The 24,545-nt window shown below is 44.9% G+C and overlaps 1 protein-coding gene across 1 annotated transcript; it reads left to right on the top strand.

Annotated features, from left to right (window-relative positions):
- Positions 1-4,539: 4,539 nt before the first annotated feature.
- LOC144095380 (atrial natriuretic peptide receptor 3-like) lies at positions 4,540-21,026 on the top strand. Its single transcript, XM_077629137.1, has 5 exons — positions 4,540-4,763; positions 6,570-6,893; positions 11,890-12,014; positions 20,756-20,922; positions 21,006-21,026. Exons 1-5 carry the CDS (start codon positions 4,540-4,542, stop codon positions 21,024-21,026), a joined length of 861 nt encoding a protein of 286 aa, XP_077485263.1.
- The last annotated feature ends 3,519 nt before the right edge of the window (positions 21,027-24,545 follow it).

Below are 24,545 nucleotides of genomic sequence, written 5' to 3'. Positions count from 1 at the left end.
TGCACACCATCACAAACCCGATACCAGACATGCTCTCGCAGTTATCCAATATTTGTGGCAAGGTTGTCGTTTTTTGGGACACACATGTGCCACTCAAGAGCTCAAGAGAACTGACCGCGCCCTATTCATTGCGCAAAACACCCACGACCTCAGTTGACAGCGGGTCCAGCGGAACGCTCGAATGAAAGTACGGTCATGCGAGCAGCCATGAGTCGTTATGAGCTCGTCGACACTGTAACATGACCAGCGGCTGACGCTGACAGCAATACACGCAAGAGCCGACCACCCTGCTCAAAGTAGAGCTTCGTTTACGACACTCATGGGCGCGATTTTTACGGCTACGATCACTCCGTACTCACTGGAAGTACTCAGACTACTGAACAGACTGGAGTATAGAATTCCGCGTCATTTAAATCTCGGTGTAGCATTGACCCAGCACAGAACCGAGAAATTTGAGGAAACTAAAAAAAAACAGGCTCTGTGATGAGCAAATAGAAATAACAGCGACACATTTCCTTCTACGCAACCTGACCGCGAAACACATGAACGAACCATACCTGCCTCCACACAACTATCCATTGTCTGTGCGACGCTTACGGCCTTGAAGAGTGGCTCAATTGACGTTACTGTAGATCTTCACTTGCCTTCATTGAGGGCCCCTCCTTCATTCTTCACGTCGGAAGTTCAACGCTCAGGACTGCAGGCCGTTTCCTTGGTTTTTGAATCTTCTAGATATTAACAAAGACGCATGACTATTAGTATCTCACCTAAGCGAACGATAGAGCCCTTTAATGCTCGTTACACATAGTCTAAATCCGCTACGGTAGTAATAAAAAATTAGTAATTTTCTCACGGCAATTAACTAATCAGCCGTTGAATAGGTCACAAGATTACTAGCCATCTCATCGATTCTGTTATTGGCAACTCAGCAAGGAGTAAACTTTATTTTCTGGCTTTATGGTAGCTTCTATATTTTGTGACTCATAATACAGTGGACACACTTCGCCCAGATAGTATAAATAATTTAATGCGCTTCGCTTCCTTTCTCACAAACAGCACAAGGAAAAACCTCCATGCTTAGGTTATCAGAGGTATCAAGGGTTTTAGAAAATGAACTTATATTGTGGGCTTCTGTATTTGTGTTGATGTTTATTAGTCCTTTTCCAAAATCCGGTGTTATGATGTTGACCAGCTGCTGTATCTCGTAATGTTCTTCGCGCGGAGTGGCCCACGAGGATTGAGCCAGCTACAGACTCTGGGCTTTACATTCCCTTAACAGTAAACCATTAACCCAAATGTTTTAAAATGAGAGCGCTAAATAAGTTAATCGTTTACAAAATGCCAACACGACAAGGCGACTGCCCAGCTCAAGTAGAACCGACACGAGCTTGTTTCGCGACCAAGCTCGCAGCCATAGCAGCGTCGGAACAAACAGTCACGATTGACCTTCCTCGTTTAACGTAGACGCGTGGAGGTCGAGGGCACTTCCCCCTTTCCACATGAAACGGTATATACTATATACCGTGCTTGAAGGCTGTTATGCGACGCGAAAGTGAGCGTGTCTTTTGCCTCGTACCTGCAGATACGCTTGTTTCGCTAGCGTACGTTGCCTATTAGCTTTGGAAATGCACGCTGCTACAAAGAAAGATCAGAAGTGCTTTGCACACGCCAACTGTGCAGGAACACGTTTTTTTCTTTATCCCTTTATACTGTCCTCTATCTCCGCCTCCCCCTTTTTGTGCCACCAGACTGTAAGAGAGGGGCCTATATGACAAAGCTTTGGCTTTTAAAACACCCAGCTGCAGAGAGTCACCCCAATACATTCGTGTCGGCTGGAAAGCGCGGAATGCAGTTACATAACCCGTCACGGACCAGCCGTCCATCGGCACCAAGCTCGGCGCCAAGCGCTCGCTAGCAGGCGCAAAACAGGGATGCGTGCAACCCTGCCATTCCGCGGTCGGTGGCGGGGCGAAAAGCGATGCGCTCTCCCGACGGTCCCGCCTCGCAGGAGATCGAGAACCGCTGCTGCTGCCGCCGTGGCGGCTAGGCTTCCGCTAACCGCCAGCAACGGCATCGGGATAATCACCCCTGGGCACGAACTTAGGCGCCAAAAGCCCCCACAAAGTTCAGCGCCACTCGGCGAGCCAAGGGGTAGAGGGAGAGAGGGAAAAGTGTGTTTCTTCGAAGCAATAAAAGCACCTCAGGCACACACGAACACACACCTGCGGGGACGCTCTCGCTCGTCCAAGAGTGCGCTCACGTCATGACCTCATTTCACCTTCTAGTTTTGTTGCCCATTACTAGCTCTGTTCCTTTATTTTTCTTCTGTCTATTGCTTAAAAAACGGCTCTCGACCTGCCGGCCTTCTCGTGAGAGCCTTTTTTGAAAGACTGAATCTTCGCGAGAGTTTAAAGCCTCTGTTCTTTGCTGCTCGAGACACGTGGTGCCACGGACTTCGAAAGGCTGCGGCAGAGGTAATAAAAAAGCAAAACATGAGGAGAAAGCGTCGTAAAAGAAGCAAATGCTTGTAGTTTTCGTAGAAAACAGCTAGCGTGCAACTGTTGAAAGACGGACCAATCAGGTATCGCCGTATTTTTAACTTTGCCGGTCGGCAGGAAAGTAGTCCGAGGGCTGAAGATTTTTAAAATTTCATTTTATTGCCCTCGTTTGTTCTTCTCCGCGGCGTGTACCACAATCGTAGATAAACTCTGCCTCTCAGGTCATTCGTTAAAAAGAACTTTAGAAGCGCGGAATTCTAGCTGAGCTGGCCGAGCGCATTAACCCACGCCTAAACTTCAAGAAATTAAAAATAAAGAAAATATTTCTTGATATAAAGTGTTGGTATCAATTTAAAATCTAGAAGACTCCTTTTAATTGACGGAAATATTTTTCTCAACGCCGACTTTTGCGTCGTCCTACAATGCAGGACAATAGGCAAATGCACTGCCTATTGCATACCTATTTGACATCTACTCTAACGTTTCATTTCTCATCACTTGTGGTGGCTTTCTCATTACAATGCACAAAGTTTGCTTGCTTTTCTTGCAGAATCATAATGCAATCGATAAGGTCGAATTTGCTCGCTGCTTCCAGAGCAGACGAGCGGCTCATTTCGAACGCGCCCAACGCACAAAACTGAACGCATACGACGCAAACGCCTGCGCAGCAAACGTTTAGATCATCTTGAAGCTACGCTAGCTGGTGAATACGTTTATACAACAATATTTTTTTTCGTTATACTGCGCAAACACAGCTGCCTCCTGCATGTAGGACAGTAGGAACACATGGGGTGAAACAAACGTAGAGCTCAACAAACAGGACGTCAAGTGTAGAGCATTGGCAGGACGGGTGCTTCTAGCAACTCTGAAGTTCATTTTTAAACATGCGACACGGCAGAGCAAGTACACCTTCCCAGTTCCTCACAATTAAAGAAAGAAAAAATGGAAACGTAACAACACTGTTTGGATATCGAACCTTTAAAGACACGATTAAAAATATCCAGCGCGATAATATCCAGATGCAGCTCAAGTATCATGGCAGAAAGGGAGCATGAAAGATCTAGCGTACAGCTAATCTAGTCCTGCAAGCAGGGAGCAGCAACTTCAACATCATCGTTAAGTCTTTTTTCGAAGTCGAGAAAGAGGTTCTCACTTTATTTCAGCTCAATGTCCTCCTGTTATGATGCCGATGTACCGCACCTTAAGCGTGTCGTATAACATTATAGGACACAGCGCAGTGACAATTTTCTGGGGCATTGAATTAATGCTTTCATGGCTCTTTTCATGAGAATGTTTTCGGGAATAGCGCCATACAATTTCTTTGTTCTAAGTTGTTCATAAAAGGCGCAGATCCTGGTGCGTAATCCTGGAGTAAAAGAACTCACATTCGCAGCTCCCACCTTTATGCATTTCACTTGGCGACTTTTGTTGAATCACTGAGTTTTCAAGATTAAATTGGTTTTATGTACTCTAATATCCGCCTGATGTGTAATATGGCGCAAATATACGTGGCACATTGGACAGTTGCAATCTGTGTTCTTCGACATCGATGTATAAAGGTCAGTGGACATTATACTATGTTACCTTAAAGAAGCGAACAGCAGATTTATACCCTTTCCATCAAGCCACCAATCACGAAGAGATAAATCTGTCGATGTGTAAAAACACTGTTGTTTATCAGCAATTCAGTGGTCTTGACGATTTTCGCAACATCTCGTATAGCCCCTCTCCGAGAGTTGCACTCACGCTTTCGGCGACCTCTTCTAAAAAAAAACAATGCAATGTCGCATCTTGCCCATGTGACCTGCTCCGCTCCAAGCAGTTGCCGCACGTGCCATGTGCTCTTCTCCTGGTACCCGTACACCGCGACGAGTGCCGTTCAGGAAGCGCGCTCGTCACGCCACCGGGACCACGTACCGGACGCCGACCGACCAAGGTGTCACGCCACGCCGCGACAGCTCCTTGGCGGCGCATGTTGCGGGGTGGTGCGACGCCAGGCCCGCACCCTCAGAGTGGGCACTGGCCCCGGCCGGAGCGAATCATGCTCTGCAGCGTGTTGATCTGGATCTTGGTTAGCGCTAGCGTCGGGGGCGTTGCGCCCGTTGAATATGAGTTCAACGCCACCATAGTAAGCATCTTCCTCAACAGCTCAGAACTTGCGTTCGACTCCAACATCGTCATCCCGGCCATAGCGATGGCCGTGGACGGGGTGTCCAGGACTTACCCCCACATCAAGTTTGAACTCGTTGTGCGGAACAGCTCCAGGTGAGCTCATATTCCATGCACGATGCAAAGCTATATCGTGGTGTTGTTTGCAGACAGCACCGCTTGCTTTATAAACAATGAACTGTAACCGAGAAGTGAGCGTGAACACAAGAGGGAAGAGGAAGTCCCTAAACCTGTCCAATATTTTTAAAACCGCTACATATTTGTTCCATGCACAATGAACGCGTCAATAATGGCGTTCAATATGTATTGCCGCCTCCTTTGTCGCTTGTTTATGAACAAGCGGAATTGAAATACGTTATGCATTCAGTGAAGGCTTGGAAAGCATTATTTTAAAGCAACGCATTTCTTTCGATATGTTCTTTAACAGCTCCATTTATTACGGCCATTGGAACGCTAGCCTACATGCATACCATTGTTTATGAATGGAGACGGCTGTTTCTCGTCATCCACCTTACAGCCTGGAGCTCGGGCCGTCAGACTGCTGACTGCTTTTTAAGGTGAAGGAACATCGAATGGGCACCAGATAGGAGTTTTCCGAAGTGGCCAGCACTGTAAAGAGCTGGTGATGTCCCAACCAGAACGAAAAATAAAAAAATGGCATTGCGAAGTACGAAATATTGTGCGAAAACCCAGTGTTCTGCAGGTGGACACCACCACCACGTGCGTTTGAGATGTCTACCGATCCAGAGAGCCAGTTATGCGTGCCTTCAACTTTTTCATCGTCAATGGCAACTTACCCAATGAACGTCGGTGACCTACACTGTAGAGGGGCGTTCCTGTAGCAGTGTTGTCAACGCCAACGCGTATTGCTCTAGTGCCGTGTTTCTGCCACAACGTCGTCCACGCCAACGCATGCAGCGCACATCTTTATGTCACTACTGCCACATAGCTCAAAGCGCGAATATTAGTTTCATAGTAGTATTAGTTGATGAAGAGAAGGATGGCAATGCACAACGCTAGAGTGTTGCAGTTTAACACATCACTGTCGTGATCAGCTGTGCCGATAGCCTACCGCTCTCGTGAAGCCGCCGCGGGTCCGAATCCCAGTCGTGGCATTATTGATTTGCTTATGGTTTGCCCAAGGTCGTCCTAAAGGTCGAGCTTCACACAAACCGATGAGCTGGTTTGACTTCGTGAAGTAGTGCTTTCGCATTGAAATGCTGCATCTCATAAAGCAAAATCCGTGGACACCCGTCCAGACTATGAACCGCGGCTACTTTTGTGCTGGTGGTCTTGTCCGTTTGTGTCGCGGTTGTTCTGCGTCCATTTTCTCACTTGAAAATGAATATTGGCTACTCATCCGGACACCCGCCGCGGTGGCTCAGTGGTTAGGGCGCTCGACTACTGATCCGGAGTTCCCGGGTTCGAACCCGACCGCGGCGGCTGCGTTTTTATGGAGGCAAAACGCTAAGGCGCCCGTGTGCTGTGCGATGTCAATGCACGTTAAAGATCCCCAGGTGGTCGAAATTATGTCGGAGCCCTCCACTACGGCACCTATTTCTCTTTCTTCTTTCACTCCCTCCTTCATCCCTTCCCTTATGGCGCGGTTCAAGTGTCCAACGATATATGAGACAGATACTGCGCCATTTCCTTCCCCCCCCCAAAAAAAAAAACCAATTATTATAAAATTACCATGTTTCCGATACGCAGCCCTCTGTTATGCGCTGCGGTCACCGAGTTCGCATTGTTCATTGCGTTCCATACGCTTACCCACTTAAATCATAGCACGCCGCGAGATCGTCCAAGGTGCCTTCGCATCGTTGGGACACTGTGCGGGTCATGGACAGCAGCGTTCTGGAGGTCCATCATTCGCCTCACATGCACCGTCGATGGGTTTCGCAGGTCGTGCATGGAGCACCGCGCGGGAGCCCTGGCAGCCGAGGTGTACTACACTCGGGGAGCGACCGCCTTCGTGGGCCCCGGTTGCAGCGCGGCGTTGGACCACGTGGGCCGCATGGCGGCCTTCTGGAACGTGGCCGCGTACACAGCCGGCGGCCTCGACGACAGCTTCACGCGCAAGGGGATCTACTCGACGCTGACGCGGCTCAGTTTCTCGCTGGACCGCATTGGCGCCTTCGTGATCACCATACTGCGCCAGTTCGACTGGCACCGCATCGCCATCTTCGTCGACGAGAATAGCCTCCAGGACGTGCTCACGTTGAAGAGGTGGGCTGCACGCTTCTACATTCTCCACGGCGCGGTATTTTTTTCGAAGCGAAAGCTCCACTACGCTATGTAGAGCCGCGCTTCGCGTGGCACCAAATTTAACCTTCACCGAGCTAGAGGTCATGCATTGCTATAAGTCGCACCACCACACCTAAGGCCTTCAGCGTAACCTTGTGGACCATCATGGTGTTGCACCACATGGTCATGGCCCTTTACCTTGACTTTTGACCTTTCGATTAGCCGGTAGAGGGCGGCAGAATAGTCACGTGACAATCGAGTGATGTCTTGCGATGGAAACTGACGTTGTGACGTCAGTCTTGGGGGAATATAAGCCGTGCGCTTGACTTAGACGTTATGAGCGAATATCCGGACCCCGTAGAGTATCTGTTACGGGTCTAGTTGGACTTATTTTTGGAAATGTGGCGGACAGTTTGAAGGATGCTTCACTCCCGCCACCGGTTGGCCCGGTATTGCACTGCCTCCGGCATCGGCCTTGTCTTTGGCGCGTCTTTACTATCCTGTCTTTCTATCCCATCTTTCAACTCTCCTACTATCTGCACGTGGTAGCGATTGTGGCTCGGCTTGAGCCAGTGAGCAGGCCTGTGCACTTTCCTTTTCTTTCTTCCTGGCAACAACAGACAGACAGACGTTATGAAGGAGTGCGACGAGGAGCGCACGTATAGCGTTCACTAGATCGACCAACCTCTCGCGATCAACCATTAACTGCCACCTGCCAGGCTTGCAGAGTGAGAGCGTTGCCTATTCAGTATGCGGAACGCACTTAATGTTACAGACGCCAATCCGCGTCTTTCTTGCCCGATACATCACAGCTTTAGCTATCTAACCAGGTTCAGGAGTAGTTGAACTGCATTTAATTTTTTGGTTCGGAATTTTAGACATAATCACGGTAGGCAGCTTGAACACAGTCTATAGCTGATAGTTCCAATAGTTAATGCTGCCAGCTTATCAGTGATAGAAATTTGCGCCCGCTCCAAAGTATACCAAGCTTTAGAAAGTACAAATCTAATGCATAACAAAGCGTGGGAAGAGTGCTACGAAAATGCACGACCAGCAGCTAAGGCATGCTTCGCGTTCTCCTAGTTCAGCGCGTTTTGCTGCTAAAGTTAAAGGCAGCTAAATACCCACTGATATAGAAATATCCTTTAGCACAGAGTTCAAAACTGGAAACCTTTATTCAGCTGATTGGAATCTGCGCTTCTCGTAAATATAACGATCGCAGTTATGCATCTTGTTTATATTTCAGCGGATTGTGCAAGTGAAAAACGCAACTTGGATTATAGTTCACCGTCTGCTGGCATAGATTTAACCAAGTAACCAACGCCATTTGAGAAGACAATTAATAGGTTAGGTGACATCGCTAGCTGTCAATCCAGAACAGCAATGCTTCGACTAGTGGAACGTTTTGTGAATCTACAAGCCTGACTTTTAGCAGCGTGAGTTGATTATCTGGTTAATTTTGGCATCCAACAGGGACCATGGTCAAGCGGTAAGGTATTATAAATGGGCACAAGGAGCTCTGCACACATTGCGATTGACGTTGGAGCGCAATTGACAACTGCCAATAAGAAAGCGTTTCAGTTATTTCCAATAGTTTTCGTTCGCCTACACCACTCCGCTTCGTAACATTACGCGGGACAGAAATGCGGAGATGTATTAGTTCACTATCACATCAACTACCGTCTAAACCAGCGACATAGCACTAAACACATGAAACAGGTACGCCAAATAAAACTTGTGTATTAAAAACTTTTAGGCAGTTTGCATGTTTGTAATGCAGACCTCGTCACGAAAGAAGAATTTGTCTTGTAAGGCGCTAAAACTGCACAGTTTTTAGAAGCAAAACGCATCTAGCGAGAAGCTTGGTCAGGGTCTGGTTACAATGATGACAGTAGAAGCATGCCATTCACTGCGTTTTTCGTCACAGGCACCATGTAGAGAGGCCCGAGAAATGCGTGAAATAACATAGGAATTAACATAATGTCATTGTCCGCTGCAGCCACCAGCAGTGGCCGGCACTGTGTTAATATTAAACAATTAAAAAATAAATCGACATTGCTCAAGATCCTTCATTCCATATATGCATGAGCGGCACCAAGGCAAATGAATATTAACCAAGAAACAGTCAAAACTACTACTACTACTGTTTTATTCCCGCATCTGTCCTTCTATGTATTTCTCATCGTCATTACATACGGTGAATATGAATGTGCTTAACTGGCTCTTTAAGACTGGAAATAATATTGAACAAATATTACCGCCGACTGTGCTCTTGTCAAGGATGGTGGTCCCGGTGGTCATGGCATAATTATGGCTTGCCATTAACCTGTCTGTGGTCTCCCTATATTTAATATCTTCCTCTAGATTGTGGATGTTTGTTAGTTTTGTCCAAATTTTGAGTAAAACATTAGAGCTTGACCCGAGATAACCAAGCAAACATCACACTGCTGCGCTAATTAGAATGCTAAGCTATACTTGCCACTGAACCACCGTGCGCGTCTTAAACACGTCGTTTATAGACGAAGGTGAACTAGAACGGCTATATACTACTTAACTGGTCCCTTATAAAGTGCATATCAGCAAGGAGGAACTGCACTCGAAATTTTGCAGATTTAAACACTAATCTGGTAGGAACGTTTTATTCCTTTTTTTTTGTTGCTTTCATAGACTTTCATTTTCAAAAGAGCAATTATTATTATTAACTCATGAACTACATTTCCTCTACTACTCCGTATCCGACTTGCTAGCTCACATTTTGCTCTGGCTTATTTAAAAAAAAAAGAAAATGTTTATTTTTTCAGCAACTATGTATCGGCCGGATACTGAACAAAAACGAAAAAAAAACAACAGTGCACTGCTGTTCAAACTACGACCATAGACTGCAAAGCTAAAGCACACAAGAGCAAATGCAGATCAGTGGCAGAAGAATGTTGTTTTTACTTTTGCACAACTCCAACGCAGAATCAGACAACCAACGAATCGATCAAGTAGATACTACCGTTCGACTTGACATGCAGTTCTGAAACATAATTAAGTTCTGAGAACGAGAGAAATTATTAAAATATCCTGCGATCTAGTGAGCATATGCGGAGAAACGCTACCCATGAGCTCCAGATGTGGCCTCAACCGGGTTTCCTACCACCTGATCCATTTACGCGCTTTGGTTGACTTAATCGTTCCGAATACCTCATATCAGCGATCATCGCGAATGGCCAACATTTCACAGAAAATTGGTATCCCAAAGAATTCACCCTTGGGGCACAGATAAAATCTAGATATTCAAGGGATTTTTTTAGAGTCAGCCTAAACTTGCAAAGACGTTCCTGAAAATTTTCACATTATAACAAAAAAAGTTGTTTTTTTCGCAAGGTCAAATCTTTGGAATAAAATAGCCAAACATCGGGCTGTTTGAAAGGTTTCATTGAGGTTTTCATGATGAGTTGCACAAAGAGACACACACAAACAAATGTACAGTTGCATTTTTATGAAATTTCAGAAATTCTTTTACAATGTTAGAATCCTCTGCTTCTTCTGTACTAGATCCGGAAGACGTCCATTGGGTCCCAGTAGTTTTCGAAATCCTTCGTACACAGCTGCTGTCCAGTGAACCATGCTGACTTTTTTTCTACAATCAGCTTGCCGCTTAGCTACAGCACTATCACCCCAGTGCCGAGTAACCAAGTAGCCATTGCAGCTGAGAATTGTGCAGCAAGTTGGATACTTAACACCACTTGCTGGGCGTGTTGGTAAGCCATGCTTACAATAACAGAACGCAAAGACAAACATGGACAGCTCTTTGTGGCGTTTCCTTACTTGTTCGTGTTTGTCTTTGCGCTGTGTTATTGTAAGTTGGATACCTTCGAGCCATATACGTAGCACCGTAGTCCGGCGAGCAGTAGAAGTCCTGGCCCATTCCGCGTGATTCTAACTAACGAATAGCTGTCATAATTTGGCCTCTAATTTACTGGCAACGGCTGTATTTGCTACTTCTGCTACAGCGTACCCTGAATTTTTGGATGAGTACATTTTTTACAGCGGGAAGTTGTTTATGAACCTAATTTTTTTCGCATACCGTAAGATTGCATCATAACAATCAATATATCCGCAGATTCTTCCTAGGTACGCTTGTTGTTTTCTTCTCTTTTTTTGGTCAAAACGCAACCCATTGCTTTTCTATGGCAGTCTGAACTCCGCAGTACGAGCCAAAGACAAATTTTAAAAGCAAGATTCTGCTATCATGGGAAGGTTAGACCCTTCCCATCAATATGTTCATAGCAACATCTTACAACCCAGTCAATAAAGTCAACAGAAAAACTTCTGCCGTCACATGAAATTTTCTGTAATATTTTTGACCAAAAACTTGTAATAAAGCAGAATTTTGTGCAATTACTACACAAGAGTACTGCAGAACTACAGGCTACGGAAATGTTCTACAGAAAGAACTGCAGCACTACAGAAAAATGCTAGAAAGCAACAAGAAATTCTGTCGTTACAGCAAAACAACAAATTTTTTCTTTCATATTTATTTTATTTCGTTCTTTTCATTTTTGGCTTCCCTCGCATATTCTATGCGTTTTCTGAGCATATTGCATGATTTTTCTAAATATTGTATTATTCGTCTGTTGCTTTAATGACGTTCCCCCCTACAACAAATATCAGTGGGGGCGCTGTAGGTATTTTGTATAAATATATATTTGTGCAAAGTATATTTCTTATTTTTCACAAGGTCCCGTCGTTTCTTTCAACTGGGGATATTCCACAGTTACCTCGCAATTAAAAGTAATATCCGTGAAAGCTTGACTTGCGCCAAGCATTTGTCACACCGAATTTGAAATGTCCCGCGGATGTATTTGCGCTATGTCGTCCTTCTTGTTGCGTAGATGTGTCTTCGCGCTGATTTGGGAAATAAACTAGCAGCCTGGTGTAGTGTGCAGTTGTCGCAACCGCACGACCATGTGCCCACTTCTTTCTCCCTCAGCATCGAGCAGGCCATGAAGCGAGTGCCCCAATACGAGCTTCTGCCCGAGCGCTACTACTTCTCACGGAGCGACCAGCCTGAGGCGATCGCCAAGCGACTGCACACCGCGCGAGACCGCGCCAGGGGTGAGACCCACTTGTTCATTTCCCACCCCTACTCTTACCTTTTCTCGCAGGGGCTCCAAGTTTATTGCGAAATCGTTAAATTAACACGAACGATTGAGTAAGAGTCGAAGCCAAATAGGGGCCGCCTCGGGGTTTGTTTGCGCCATCCGTATACTTAGGCGAATGGCGCCCTCCCGAGGTTCGTCCGTGCATCTGGAAACGAAAATTAAAACAACAACAACAAAATATGTTTGTCGAGTTTAATGGCTACTTGTTCGACGCAACGCAGTCGCTGGAGAGATTCCGCGTCCTTAGCAGGCTGGCGAAAGCGACGGAACACGTGAAGGGAGCGCTGTTTTCTGAATCGTGTGCAGACCTTCGAGAAGGAAGGAGAAATTATTAAGCTGCACATAATAAAACGAATATTACAAACGTCTCGGCCCCCACTGTTGCCTTTCAACACATACATAGCAGAGGGCACATGAGGCTGCCTTTTGAAGGTGTGTTCGTGAAAGTCGTCCAGGTGCCTTCCTTAGGTTTGTTCCTTATATTCCCATATGATTTTCACAACATATGAATGATGATAAGCTCGCCACAGGAATAAAAAAATTAAAAGAGCAGCCATTTAGAACGAGGGCAGAAAAAACACGCCAGTGGATTTTTACCACGTATGTTTTATCAAGCCACATAAATTAAACGAAATGTTTCCAACCATATAAAGGTCAAAAATAATATCAAAGGTAAATACGTTGTTGCTACCCTCGAACCGGATTCCCTGATGAGAGTTATTTCACTAAAGCTCGTCAGCTGTCCCATGCTGCCGTTTCCCTACATAATAAACTAGAACAGCACAATTCGCGTACCGTGGGGCAGTCGGATATACAGGCAGCGGAGCGAAATTTCAGCCTCTTTGCGAAATTATTCTTTGCATAAGCTAATGCCCATCTCCCTCAGTTTCCCCGAGCCGCAGGCGTATGGTTGCAGGGCGCTTTCTTTCTTCCGTCCCGCACGCATCGCTGTGTCTGCCGGAGGCCAAGTCTCGCGCCCCCTCGTCCCAGACGAAGCTTTGTTGGATTAGCAAGCACGCCGCTGCTGCGTCGACGCACCGCCTTCATTATTTTGTAAACAGGCGAGATGCGTCCCAGCGAGCTTAAATGTGCGCCGTGCGTCGAGGACGAAACTCGGACGTATGCCAGCAGTGTTTGGCCGCCTTCCATCTGCGGATGTAAGTGCAGCTATGAGGGCATATTATTATTAGTATAATTAATTATATTATAAAACAGCGATAACAACAGTGAAAGAAGTAGGAATGCATATTTGCACTTTCTTAGTGTACACAGGCCAAAAATTCGTGGGCTGTGTCAGCTATGGCAATCCGCCGGTAACGTGCTCTTTTTGTTTCTTTTTGTGTGTGTGTGTTTGTTTAGTTCAACAGCATATACCGGGAACCGTGAAAGACAGTTTTTTTTTTTCTTTTGATACGTTGAACTGCGCCGAAATAAACCCGCGACGGGTCGCGAAATGCGCTTCCAGGTAACCATGTTTAATACAACTCAAAAGAACGCAACAAGTAACGTTTGTGCCCAGATGTAGGTAAGTTTATAGCAGTACCGAAGCAAAGCTTCGCTAGTTATGCAAGCATCTGGAGCACCAATACTGGCGTCATAAGCATGATTCGTCGTTTTTCTTTCGTTAAGCACAATTGTTAATGCCTATATGCTACAGTGTGGTGGTTTTTAAGAAAGGACTCTGGTATGCGCTTGCTGGCGACGGTGGAGGTAGTGTTTACACGAGCAACAAAGCTGGTATGTAAATAGTGCAAAGGCACTTACCTGTACCCTATAGGCGGCGTGTCAGTATGTGTCTCAGTTCAAGGCTTGTGTAAGTGGCTCATCTCAGTGTGCTTCTACTGGGGCTACGTGACAACAGCTTTAACGATCCAATCAGGGGTCCGTCTTCTTCTGTGTTTAATTCTCTCGAGCCAAACTGATGTGCCCTGCCGGCTATAATTACGAAAGGAAACATTCGTTCAAGAAGTTTCAATATTTGTGCTAACAATCGTGCCACTGTTTTCCTTTGCACCCCGGCGTTGTGTAACAAGCATTAAAACCGAAACCAAGCAGATGCCGCTTGTCGGCTTCCCTCATAGGCTGAGTCAGTGTGGGTCGTTGAACCCCATAAAACAATTAAATCAGATGCCGTTTGTATGGATTTCGCGAAAGCGTTCGGGAACGTTTCTCAGCTTATTTTTACCTTAAAATGATGCGTAATAGATTAATAAGCATGGATCACCGAGCGAAATTTGCCTACGTTTAGTGAATAATTTATAACTGAATTTCATCTCCCACTCAGTTTCACTTTAAGAAGCCGAACGATGTTTGCGACGTTACAAGTAGGTATGAGGTCATTTTTTACCATTTAGTCAAGGTCATATAACGTCGATTTTGACGGGCTATTATGTATCTTTATCTCCAGGTTGCACTGCGAGGCAGGGTCACAATCCGAAGCTCACGGCTTTTATCGCACGCAGTAATCGCTTTAAATATTCATTTTTTTCCCATGGACATAATAATAATATTAATTGGTTTTTGGGGAAAGGAAATGGCGCAGTATCTGTCTCATATATCGTTGGACACCTGAACCGCGCCGTAAGGGAAGGGTAAAGGAGGGAGTGAAAGAAGAAAGGAAGAGAGAGGTGCCGTAGTGGAGGGCTCCGGAATAATTTCGACCACCTGGGGATCTTTAACGTGCACTGACATCGCACAGCACACGGGCGCCTTAGCGTTTTTCCTCCATAAAAACGCAGCCGCCGCGGTCGGGTTCGAACCCGGGAACTCCGGATCAGTAGCCGAGCGCCCTAACCACTCAGCCACCGCGGCGGGTTTCCCATGGGCAGCAGGAGAACGAATTCGAATAATTAAGAACGAAGTTCTAAGGCAATCTCTGACTTCATATACTGCAAACCTGAGTGTTCATTAATGACTTCTTTTCTGTTTTATTGTATTGTGTACTTCCAGTTGTTAATAGTGCCTGCTTGGTGTTCTTTTATATTTATTTATTTTTTATTATTTTATTTAAGAGATTGCATGTGTTCTTATTGATTTGTCGCAAACCTTAGTGCACTTTGGTGAATTTTTGTACTTTCTTTTATTTATTTACTTTATTTACAGAATACCTGCGTCGCCCGGGGGTATTATCGCAGAGATTATAGTAGTTTTGGAAAGTTGTAATTTTCACAGCAACTTCCAAGAGTACACAAAAACGGATTTAGCATCAAGGTAATGCAAAACAATAAACAGGAAAAAATGAAAACATGTTACACTCACAAACACAGACTAGAATAAAAATCATGGTTATCGCAGACTAAAACACATTCTTCTGGAAGCAAGTTCAACTATTTTACTGTTTTGGGGAAAAAAATGAGTTTGCAAAAGTGTTCGTTTTGCAGTCATGTTCGCGCACCTTTTTGCAGACGTTTGCCGAGTCGAGGTGTTAGGTAGGCTCCGATAGATAGCTGTGCTTAACAATGCCTGTTTGATTCTAGAATGTACTGTGGAAAAATTTGAGCCTTACTTTTCTTCTTCTGGCGCTTACCATTTCCCAGCCCCGCACGGCCTTTATCTCAATGATACTTTGAAAAGTGTAATAATTAATGGAGACCAAGCGTGCAGCCTGATTTTGCAGTTTTTCTATTGAATGTATAAAATAGTACTGATATGGGCCCCAAATAAAGCATGCGTAATCGAGGATAGATCCGACGCGCAAAGAATAGTGTTTCTTTAACATCATTGGACGGTGGTTTGAAATTTCTACGAATGAAAACATCTTACTTGCCTTAGATATTGACTGCTGGATGTGTACATCCCATTTATGTTTCTGCATGGATTAAACGCTAACGTACTTGCATTTCCACACGCTCTTCCTTTTTATGTTTTCAACTTTGTATTGTGCTTTAGGTTCGAGGTTTTTATTTAAAAAATGGAAATGATTGCATTTGTTAATGTTAAGACTCATATTCCAGCACAGACACCAATTTTCTATTTTGTAAAGATCGTTCTTCTGCGTCCGATGGCGAATTTATTTCTCTGTATACAACGCATTCATCTGCAAATAGTTTATAGGGCACTATATGTCGTCTGCAATGTCATTAATAAATATCAGAAATAACAGTGGCCCCAGAACGCTGCTCTGGGGCACTCATGAGCGTGCGCTGACGCACGATGAGCTACAGCCGTTCAGGGCCACATATTGTTTACGATCATTTAAGCAATTACGTTACCAGTTTTGGGTTTTATTATGTATTTTCAAAGACGTTAGTTTAATATTTACTACGGGGTGAAATACTGTGTCAAACGCTTTCTTGAAATCAAGGAATACTGCCTCTACGTGTTTATTCTTGTCAAAGGACTTACCTATAAAGCGTTGCGACTCAACTAATTGTGTGTGGCATGAGTGATGGCTACAAAAACCACACCGTGATGCAGTAAAAAAAAGTTAACGGATTCTAGGTATTTAAATAATTGACCATATAATATATGCTAAAAAATATTGCAGGAAACTGAAGTTAAAGATATAGGCCTGTAATTTTCCATTAGTTTCTTAGCCCCGGACTCAAAGATAAGATTAGCAACTGCGGCCTTCGAGCCCCTGGAACCAACCCAGTCTCGGACCGGGCTTTAAGTACAGAGAGACTGTGCTGTTATACTGTGGCATTTCTTCAGAATATAGGGCTCCTTTCTCGTTTTGAACACATAAATTTTCCTGACCTGATGCGCTTTATTTGTTTAATGATCTTTTTTTGCCTTTTGTTTTCTTGATAGTACTTTTCTTTTTTCTCTGTATTCTCGCCCAGCGAAGATTCTTTTTTGTTTTAATTTCTGTATCCATAAACTCAATTTGCTTCAACAAATAATACTTGCAGCTATTATGACTTGGGGCTTCCACAGTATCATGTTTCAATCTTGGATACATTTCCTTTTTATTAATCAGCATTACCGAATAATAGAATTGTGGATATCACCAAAAACAAGGTCATACATTGTTGGCTGCAGCTCCTTTACGTTGCCTTGACTGAGGCTTAGTTGCGTCATGTGTCCAAGTGGTAGGGTGTTGCGAAAATATGATATATACTGCGTTACTACTGGCAATGCTCCGAACCACCCTCCTAAGCACACACTAAAGTAGCCTTCAGCCTGCGTCCTGGCTTGCCTTAGCTGAAGCTTTCACCCTATTACATCAACTCTATATTTTTATCACTTCCATAGCTATATTGTTATTGTGGTACTGTTTCTTTTAATTTCTAGAACATATTTACTCCATTACAGATAATAAAGATGACAGAATGCCGCCCGTATTCGTTGCATCAACTTTTTCACCGCGAAGTATGAGGCTCAGAGTATGCCAGGGGAAGCGTGAAAAGTATTTTGGACGTGCCCCTACACATGTTCAACAATTAAGCTGTCTCCGCTATGGCATCCATGACTACATCCAAATGAATGTTCCTATTCACCTAGCACGAAAGTATCACGTAGGCTACCACAGTCGCAATATGGAAATGCCAGAATTGGTTTCCACTGCCTAAATTTTCAGAATATCACCCAAGATTTCCGCACAGCTCTTGCACATATCTCGGCGCAGCAGCCCCTTTGTTGACAAAAAACACAATCGACAAAAACTTTTTTTTAGTTTCTTTTTTTTCAATAGCTCTAAACTCTGTCTTCCATGCGCATAAATACTCCGCCGGCCGAGTGAACTTGCGTCCTTGGCCTCAGACTTTTTAGACACAGCGCGGCATAATGCGGGTTCGGGAGTTCCGGGGAAAAAAGGAAGCGGTCGGAGCGGGGAGGTGCGGCTTGTGCAGCCGCGCGTTCACGTAGAAATGGACCCATGCCAAGACGCTTTCTCACTGCTTTCCGCAGCTCCTCTCGTACACTGTCGACGCGTTTTTTCGAAGACAACGCTCGCTTAAGAGAGTGAAGAGGGAAAAGAAAACGATGGAAGGAAGAGCCACCCTCTTTTCCTTTTTTTCCCCGACATCTTTTTCGCTTTATTTTTTATCTGTCTGAGAAGGCGTTCACCGATTCTTCATGCGGCAAATGTCACTCGCTGAGTTGGTTTCCGCTCTCCCAAATTTCGTTTTCTGATTCTCAGTTGGACCCGCCGCGGTGGCTCAGTGGTTAAGGCGCTCGACTACTGATCCGGAGTACCCGGGTTCGAACCCGACCGCGGCGGCTGCGTTTTTATGGAGGAAAAACGCCAAGGCGTCCGTGTGTTGTGCGATGTGAGTGCACGTTAAAGATCCCCAGGTGGTCGAAATTATTCCGAAGCCCTCCACTACGGCACCTCTTTCTTCCTTTCTTCTTTCATTCCCTCCTTTATCCCTTCCCTTACGGCGCGGTTCAGGTGTCCGCCGATATATGAGACAGATACTGCGTCATTTCCTTTCCACACAAAACCAATTATATATTCTTAGTTGCTTAGTTCCTTATTTTTGGGCATGCACTTTCAAAACAACTGCGAGATACAACGGTTGTCTAAAAGAGCAAATCCCGCTTGATGTGATCTGGTACACTCACTCCAGTTGATTACTCAACCTTCAGATTCGTAATGCTGGACTAGAATAAAACAAGCATTAAGCTCGTGTGAAGGAAATGATTCCCCAACGTTGCCAATGCCTTCGGCACCATGGACCCTTTCTTCACTCCTTCGCGCAAGGCAGGTGAAAATGTCGACATCGGAAAGGCGCGTAGGGGTTTTTACAGATCTTTGACCCACTTTTCCCGCAAATTATTTCGTGTTTCAAGCCCAAAATCAATGACAAAACCATACAGGATACAACAGCTTAGGCCCGCAGCTACTGGCTACAGTATCATATGCGAGAAGGAAATTATTACATGCACCAAAAACTAAATATTTATATACGCAGACCTATGCACACTTATCAATTTCCGTGAATCATGCGGAAGCGCGTCCCAGATAGTACTTGCAGATAAATATAGGTGTGTACAAGTGAGGGATACAAAAAAAATAAAATTTGGAGATAACGCATTCACCACGGTACGGCTCCTGCCTAGAAAATAATTCGTTTTTTTGTTTATAAGAATGGCAGGTACGACGAATTTAGATTTGTTGTCATCATCAAGTAATTTTTTACTAGTGACACAATATTCTTCGCCTTTCGTTTGGTGCTTGTCACATGCTGTTCCGAGTTTAGGAGCCAAAGTTTGAAAGGTAGCCTCAGATAAAGAGCATTAACACGAATTTGGTCCGGCTTACCAGCGACAATATTTCTCGTTGCGCGAAATCAAGAGAATAAGTATGCCATGGAAAGAGATTTTTTTTGTATATTCAATGCAGAAACAAAGCAATAACACAGCAAGTAATATACATAAGGATAGGCAGTTTTTGTTCACGTAACGAACTCAGTGAAATAGTTTGTACGTTCTGAAACTGCACTTTGCTGAGATGAAGTTCACAGTTTTATGTTCTTAGCGAACGCTTTGTGCCCTTAATATATCAAGACAAGTGTTATGGGACCTACTGCGAACCTCCGTATACTAACGCGCGACTATGAACAAGTGGGAAAAAAATAAAACGTGACAGTATAAAACGTCCAAGTAATTAACAAGCTTGAAACACAGTAAAGCGCATAGGTTGCCGCTCCGGCGTGATGGTAAAGGCTTCCTGACCGTGAAGGTGACTCCCCACATGAACGTCGTTTCTCAAAAGAGAACGCATTTCAAATATCCGGATGCGCGTCCGCCAACTGCAGTCAGCACAGCCAGCTAACCTCTTAGCTTTTTGACTGAAGGCGTAGCCTTTTAAGCGCTTCTGGATCGACCCTAAGTAGCAAAGCTTACGCAACACGAAATGCAAGTGTGAAAACGCAAATTCTGAGCAAAAAAAAATCAAATGACAAAGTGCAAACTGGGTGGCTGATTTGGTATAAAATATCTATAAACCTCGTCTTGCTAGAACCACGGTACACGTCTTCCAAAGCAGAATGCTGATCAAATGTTTACCGTGATACGTCCTCGATTTTCCGATAAATCTCTTAGATTCCCAAAGTCGTGCTTTATTTACTTTTCAGCGTACCCTACCACACAGTTTGAGTTAATGACCGTGTTATTATTGCTATTTCTGGCACAGTACTTGCCTATCTATATTTCACCCGAATAAGGTACGACGCGTTAAATTTTCGAATAGTTTAATATCGATATCCTTCAGTGTAAACGCATTTTAAACGTTTTAAACTCTGACGATACCATTTCATAGCTGTAAGAACTATGTCTTGACCCTACATTGGCATACTGTCAATGCGCAAAGCATCCTTTGTATTCGATGAAAATAATACTGTTCCAAGAATAGATTCTTGAGGAACTTCCCTCTGTAAGCTTCGGCACAACGATTGGCAACGTTGTCAAAAAAATTGCTTTTTGAAACCTCGCAGTCAAAGCTAATATGTTTAAAGTGGACTGAACGAAACAACATACGACTTACGAAAGGAAGCCATGGCGTCAAGTTTTACCACGCACTTATTTATTGATCTGTCGACACCACTGCATTCTGGTGAAGCGTTTAGAGCGTTTGTGGTTAATGTTGCACTGTCACGGCGGTTCAGACCGCGATGACACCACAGAGGACGTGGATGGCTGTCAAAAAACGTGATAGACTAGCGACGGCAGTTTTTCGGGTCACCTGTGACGTCTCAAATGCAGTCCATGCGCACGTGCGTTTATGCTTTCCTCCTTTCCTGTGCGCAGTGTTCATCATTTTGTGCGACGGGGATATGCTGAGGAAGACTCTGCTCCTTGCCCACGGCCTTGGCATGGGCAACGGCGAATTTGTATTCATAAACGTGAACCTCATCGAAAGCCAAAGCGAGCAGAGCGGACTGAGCTGGTTCAGACAAAACGACCGGATGAACAGGGTGAGTTGACGACACGGTGTTTGTCTCCATACGTCAGAAGCGCAGACAAACAAATTGTAATCTTTCTTTTTCTTTTAACACAGACATCCCTTGAATCAGAGTAATGGTGTATGCTTGCAGGTGCCTTTGTCTCGTGAAAAAAAGTTTGAGAAAAAAAAGAATCAACAGAAGTAAAGAGAATGAAAGACAAATAGTTTCCGGTATTTTTAATGGTGCGTCAACAAAGGCAGCATGACAAATCACTGTTCGAGTGCTCCTTATGGCGTGCAGACGTCGCACGGCAGTTCATCGCTTACCGCTGACATCGCACAACAACAGCTAACAAGAAAGGCAAGCTCCTTTTCCCGATAACGATACCAATGGAGGGATAAATGTGGGTCAGGTAATGCTGCAGTTTGCTTTGAAAGGAAAAAAATCGATGCTTTGGGTTTTTTCGTTGTGTGGTACCGAGCAAGACTGACTTCCCTTTAAGGACCATCTTTTCAAACATGATCCTTGCCTCCGCCTCATCTCAGCGTTTTCGTGAAGAAAGGATAACCTTATAGACTGTGCTGTTACGGTCCGATCAGAAAGTTTTCACTTTGGTTCTAGCTATGTGGTTGCGGCTTTAGTTATATATTCGTATTGATCACCAGGTCCACTCTTCCCGACTTCAAACTTGATTCGAATACGGATCGAACTAGAATTTTATAAAATGCCTCAAGCAGGCTTTGCGCGCAGCAACAGGGAATAAAGTATTGACATCGTTATTATTTTTCATCGACGGGGCAAATGTTGGAGCTATGAGTCTGGTGCAGTAAGAGAACGTCCATCGTTCGTTCTGGCCCACTCCATATCGACTAAACGCATTGCTGCATTGGTCGGGATAAAATTAAAAACATAATTCCTTTACATGCTATCAGCGCATTCGGCAAGCGACTTTTCAACCCATCTGCTTAAACTGTCCTTCACTCCCTTCTAACTTTTGACGGACTCTCTCTCGAGAAGCCTCGAAGAAGGCGCTGTATTATTACATAACGTTCAGGATTAGTTACCAAGTAAAATTTCTGCTGCGCATCTAAGTATTGCAGCAGAAAGATGCAGTAGAAGCTTCGTCGAAGGACGCGAACTTTAAAAGACAGCCCATACTTTCCTGACCACTCCAGGGGTGGTCCCTTTGTATAGTGAAGGTCAAAGAAGAAACATTTTAAAAGAGCAAGAAAAATTATAACATCAGCGAGGGCGAAAACTCTTTTTCTTTAAGTTGCATACGGGCACGTTGCCGGTAAAAAAAAATGAATTGAGGATAAGGGCTTATTTGTATGTTGGGGAGCTGAGCCGAGTGTTCCGCTGCGTCGCAAATCTTAGTTCACTGAGCGCGTTTTATTGATTGATTGCGAGGCCGTGCTCCTGTTCTAGGGCGTGTTGTAGCGGACAAAAAAGAATGTCCTGCCACTTACGCTCATCGGGATTAGATTCCTTTACTTTTTTTTTCTTTCCTCCTGGCCAACTTGGTATTTGCCGAAGCCGCATGGCTGTAAGAAATCGTGATGTGCGCGCGCGGGCTGTGCACGCCGCCCTGCAAGGTCACAAATCTGTGCCTCAAACTCCGGCATTTCCTTAAACTCCGGTGTCACTACGGATGACCAATTGCCTGTAGAATAGTCGCAAGGCTAACCACACCAGTAGCCTATACCAACCTCAACCTCTGCAAGACTGCTTTAAAAAGAAAGTGTGTCTGAGTTGCGTCAGCTATGTGTACAAGAAGCTTGTTTTGGTGATGGTGTTTTTAGCCTCACAGAGCAGTTTGGTTCCAAGAAAAGGTTCTCGTTTTCGCGCTACGAACGAAACCCTTGTAAGCCCCTTCTTTTTAGCATCTAGTGCCGAGCTCAGTGTATTTGTGCCCTTTTGCAGTGAGTGTGTCTAGACCTGCTACGAAGAAGAAAAATCGCTGCGGTGGTCTTGAGCATCCACCTCGCGTGCGAGAGGCGCGGGGTTCGATCTCTGGCGCCGTCGGGTGTACCCACCGGCTTTTCAAGCGGTGCAATGGTTACCCTGTCATTCTGTTCGGCTTCTTTGCAATGAAATTCTTGTAAAACGCCTGTTTGAACCCCACCTCAAGCAGACAGCCTACGCTAGCCGTAGCATTGTTTGGCCAAGTGAAAATAATACTGAAATAATCATCCCCATCAAAAAATTCCCCTCCACGTTAGAAAAGAAGCATTGGAATTACTATCGCCTCCTGTCTCATGCGACGAATTTCGCTCCTTACAGAACGCCACTGTCCATGTCTCAATTCGGTTTATATTCTGGGTAGGCGCGAAAGAAGTATAAGCTTGCTGTTTCCACTAAGGACACAGCTCGCTCTTTGGCAGTGGTGGAAGTGGAGTTGATTGAGTATGCATACTCTGCAGAGCCATCAAAGGCAGCTGCATCACGGAGAGTGAAATTGTGAGTGAGAACACCGCGAGAGAGATGCGCTGAACGAGTGCTAAGCGCTTGCGTTGCACCGAAAGACATAGAGTATAATTCTCAATTGCTCTATACGCTTTAGTATGTTCCCCGCGGAGACCTATATTATCATTTTGGTGCCTCTTGTTACATCAGGCAGCTATAGAGGAGCCTTAACAGGCAAGCCTTATCTGCGCACCTCAGTGCACCGATGCCCATAGCGGTAAAGAACGCAATGGTCGGCTCCTGCAAAACATCTTGGTAATAGACCTGGTTTAGAAAGCTCCACTAAGGGCTTTGAAGAATATCATGGATCTCTGGGAGCGTTCAGGTTCACTCACACGTTGCAAAGACCGGGAGGTCAGCAACGGGCGTACTCCATGACGACGTGTTGTCGCCATTCCGATTACTGTCACCGAGGGCGTGGTCATTGAGCAGGTCCCTTTCTGCCTCGGAGGGCGGCTGACTATGTCGCATGCCAATTTGTGTAGCTTTCGTCCTGTCGAGGGACCCTCCATTGCGAAACGTTTTCGCTCTCGCAAGTGCGTGAAATTTGGCTGCATCAACGGATGTTCGCAAATGGGACAAACAGCCTCCCGTTGTGCTGATCAACATCAGTGCATGACAACAGTGGCCAGCTTCTCAACAGACTCGAGAAGAATGCGAACGGAAGTCAATGTGGACCCCTTCCGCATCCACTGAGCTGTTCCGAATGAGACTAAAAGGATGCCATGTGGCTGAAATATTTATCCGGAAAATGCAATTTCTTTTTTTTCAGTTTATTTGTTTCGTTCTGATTTACAGAAACCAGAGGAAAGGCAAAAGGCAAGAAGCCTGACAGAGGCCTCTGCTCCGCATGCAGTCACCAGACAGGAAATCAGAAACATACAATTGACTTCCTTTTTAGGAGACAAAAGGGATAAGACAAGCAACACTGAAAGGCCATAAATGCTAGTAAAAAAACAAGAGAAATGAATCATTTCTATCGGTTGCTTCTATATGATATTATTTAGTCCTAAATGCCTGAAGAGAAAGATTTCACGAGGTCCAAAAATGTTTGTTCTTCTTCACTATTTGTAGGTGGCTAAACTGATGTACCAATCACTACTGGTGGTTCGTGTGCGAGTTCCCACAACACTGGACTACAGGAATTTCGTGGCCTTACTAATTAAGTATGCAAAGGACAATTACAA

The sequence above is a fragment of the Amblyomma americanum genome, chromosome 6 (assembly GCF_052857255.1).
Source record: "Amblyomma americanum isolate KBUSLIRL-KWMA chromosome 6, ASM5285725v1, whole genome shotgun sequence".
Classification (NCBI taxonomy): Eukaryota; Metazoa; Arthropoda; class Arachnida; order Ixodida; family Ixodidae; genus Amblyomma; species Amblyomma americanum.
The sequence above is the reverse complement of the archived record's forward strand: the minus strand, read 5'-3'. Positions and strand labels throughout refer to the sequence as shown.

What these genes read in the sequence shown, in the direction of transcription:
- LOC144095380 (XM_077629137.1), top strand. Translation starts at nt 4,540, where the DNA reads ATGCTCTGCAGCGTGTTGATCTGGATCTTGGTTAGCGCTAGCGTCGGG. An exon ending in GTTGTGCGGAACAGCTCCAG is followed by an intron (nt 4,764 to 6,569) that starts GTGAGCTCATAT and finishes TGGGTTTCGCAG; the next exon opens with GTCGTGCATGGAGCACCGCG. An exon ending in AAAACGACCGGATGAACAGG is followed by an intron (nt 20,923 to 21,005) that starts GTGAGTTGACGA and finishes CTTTTAACACAG; the next exon opens with ACATCCCTTGAATCAGAGTA.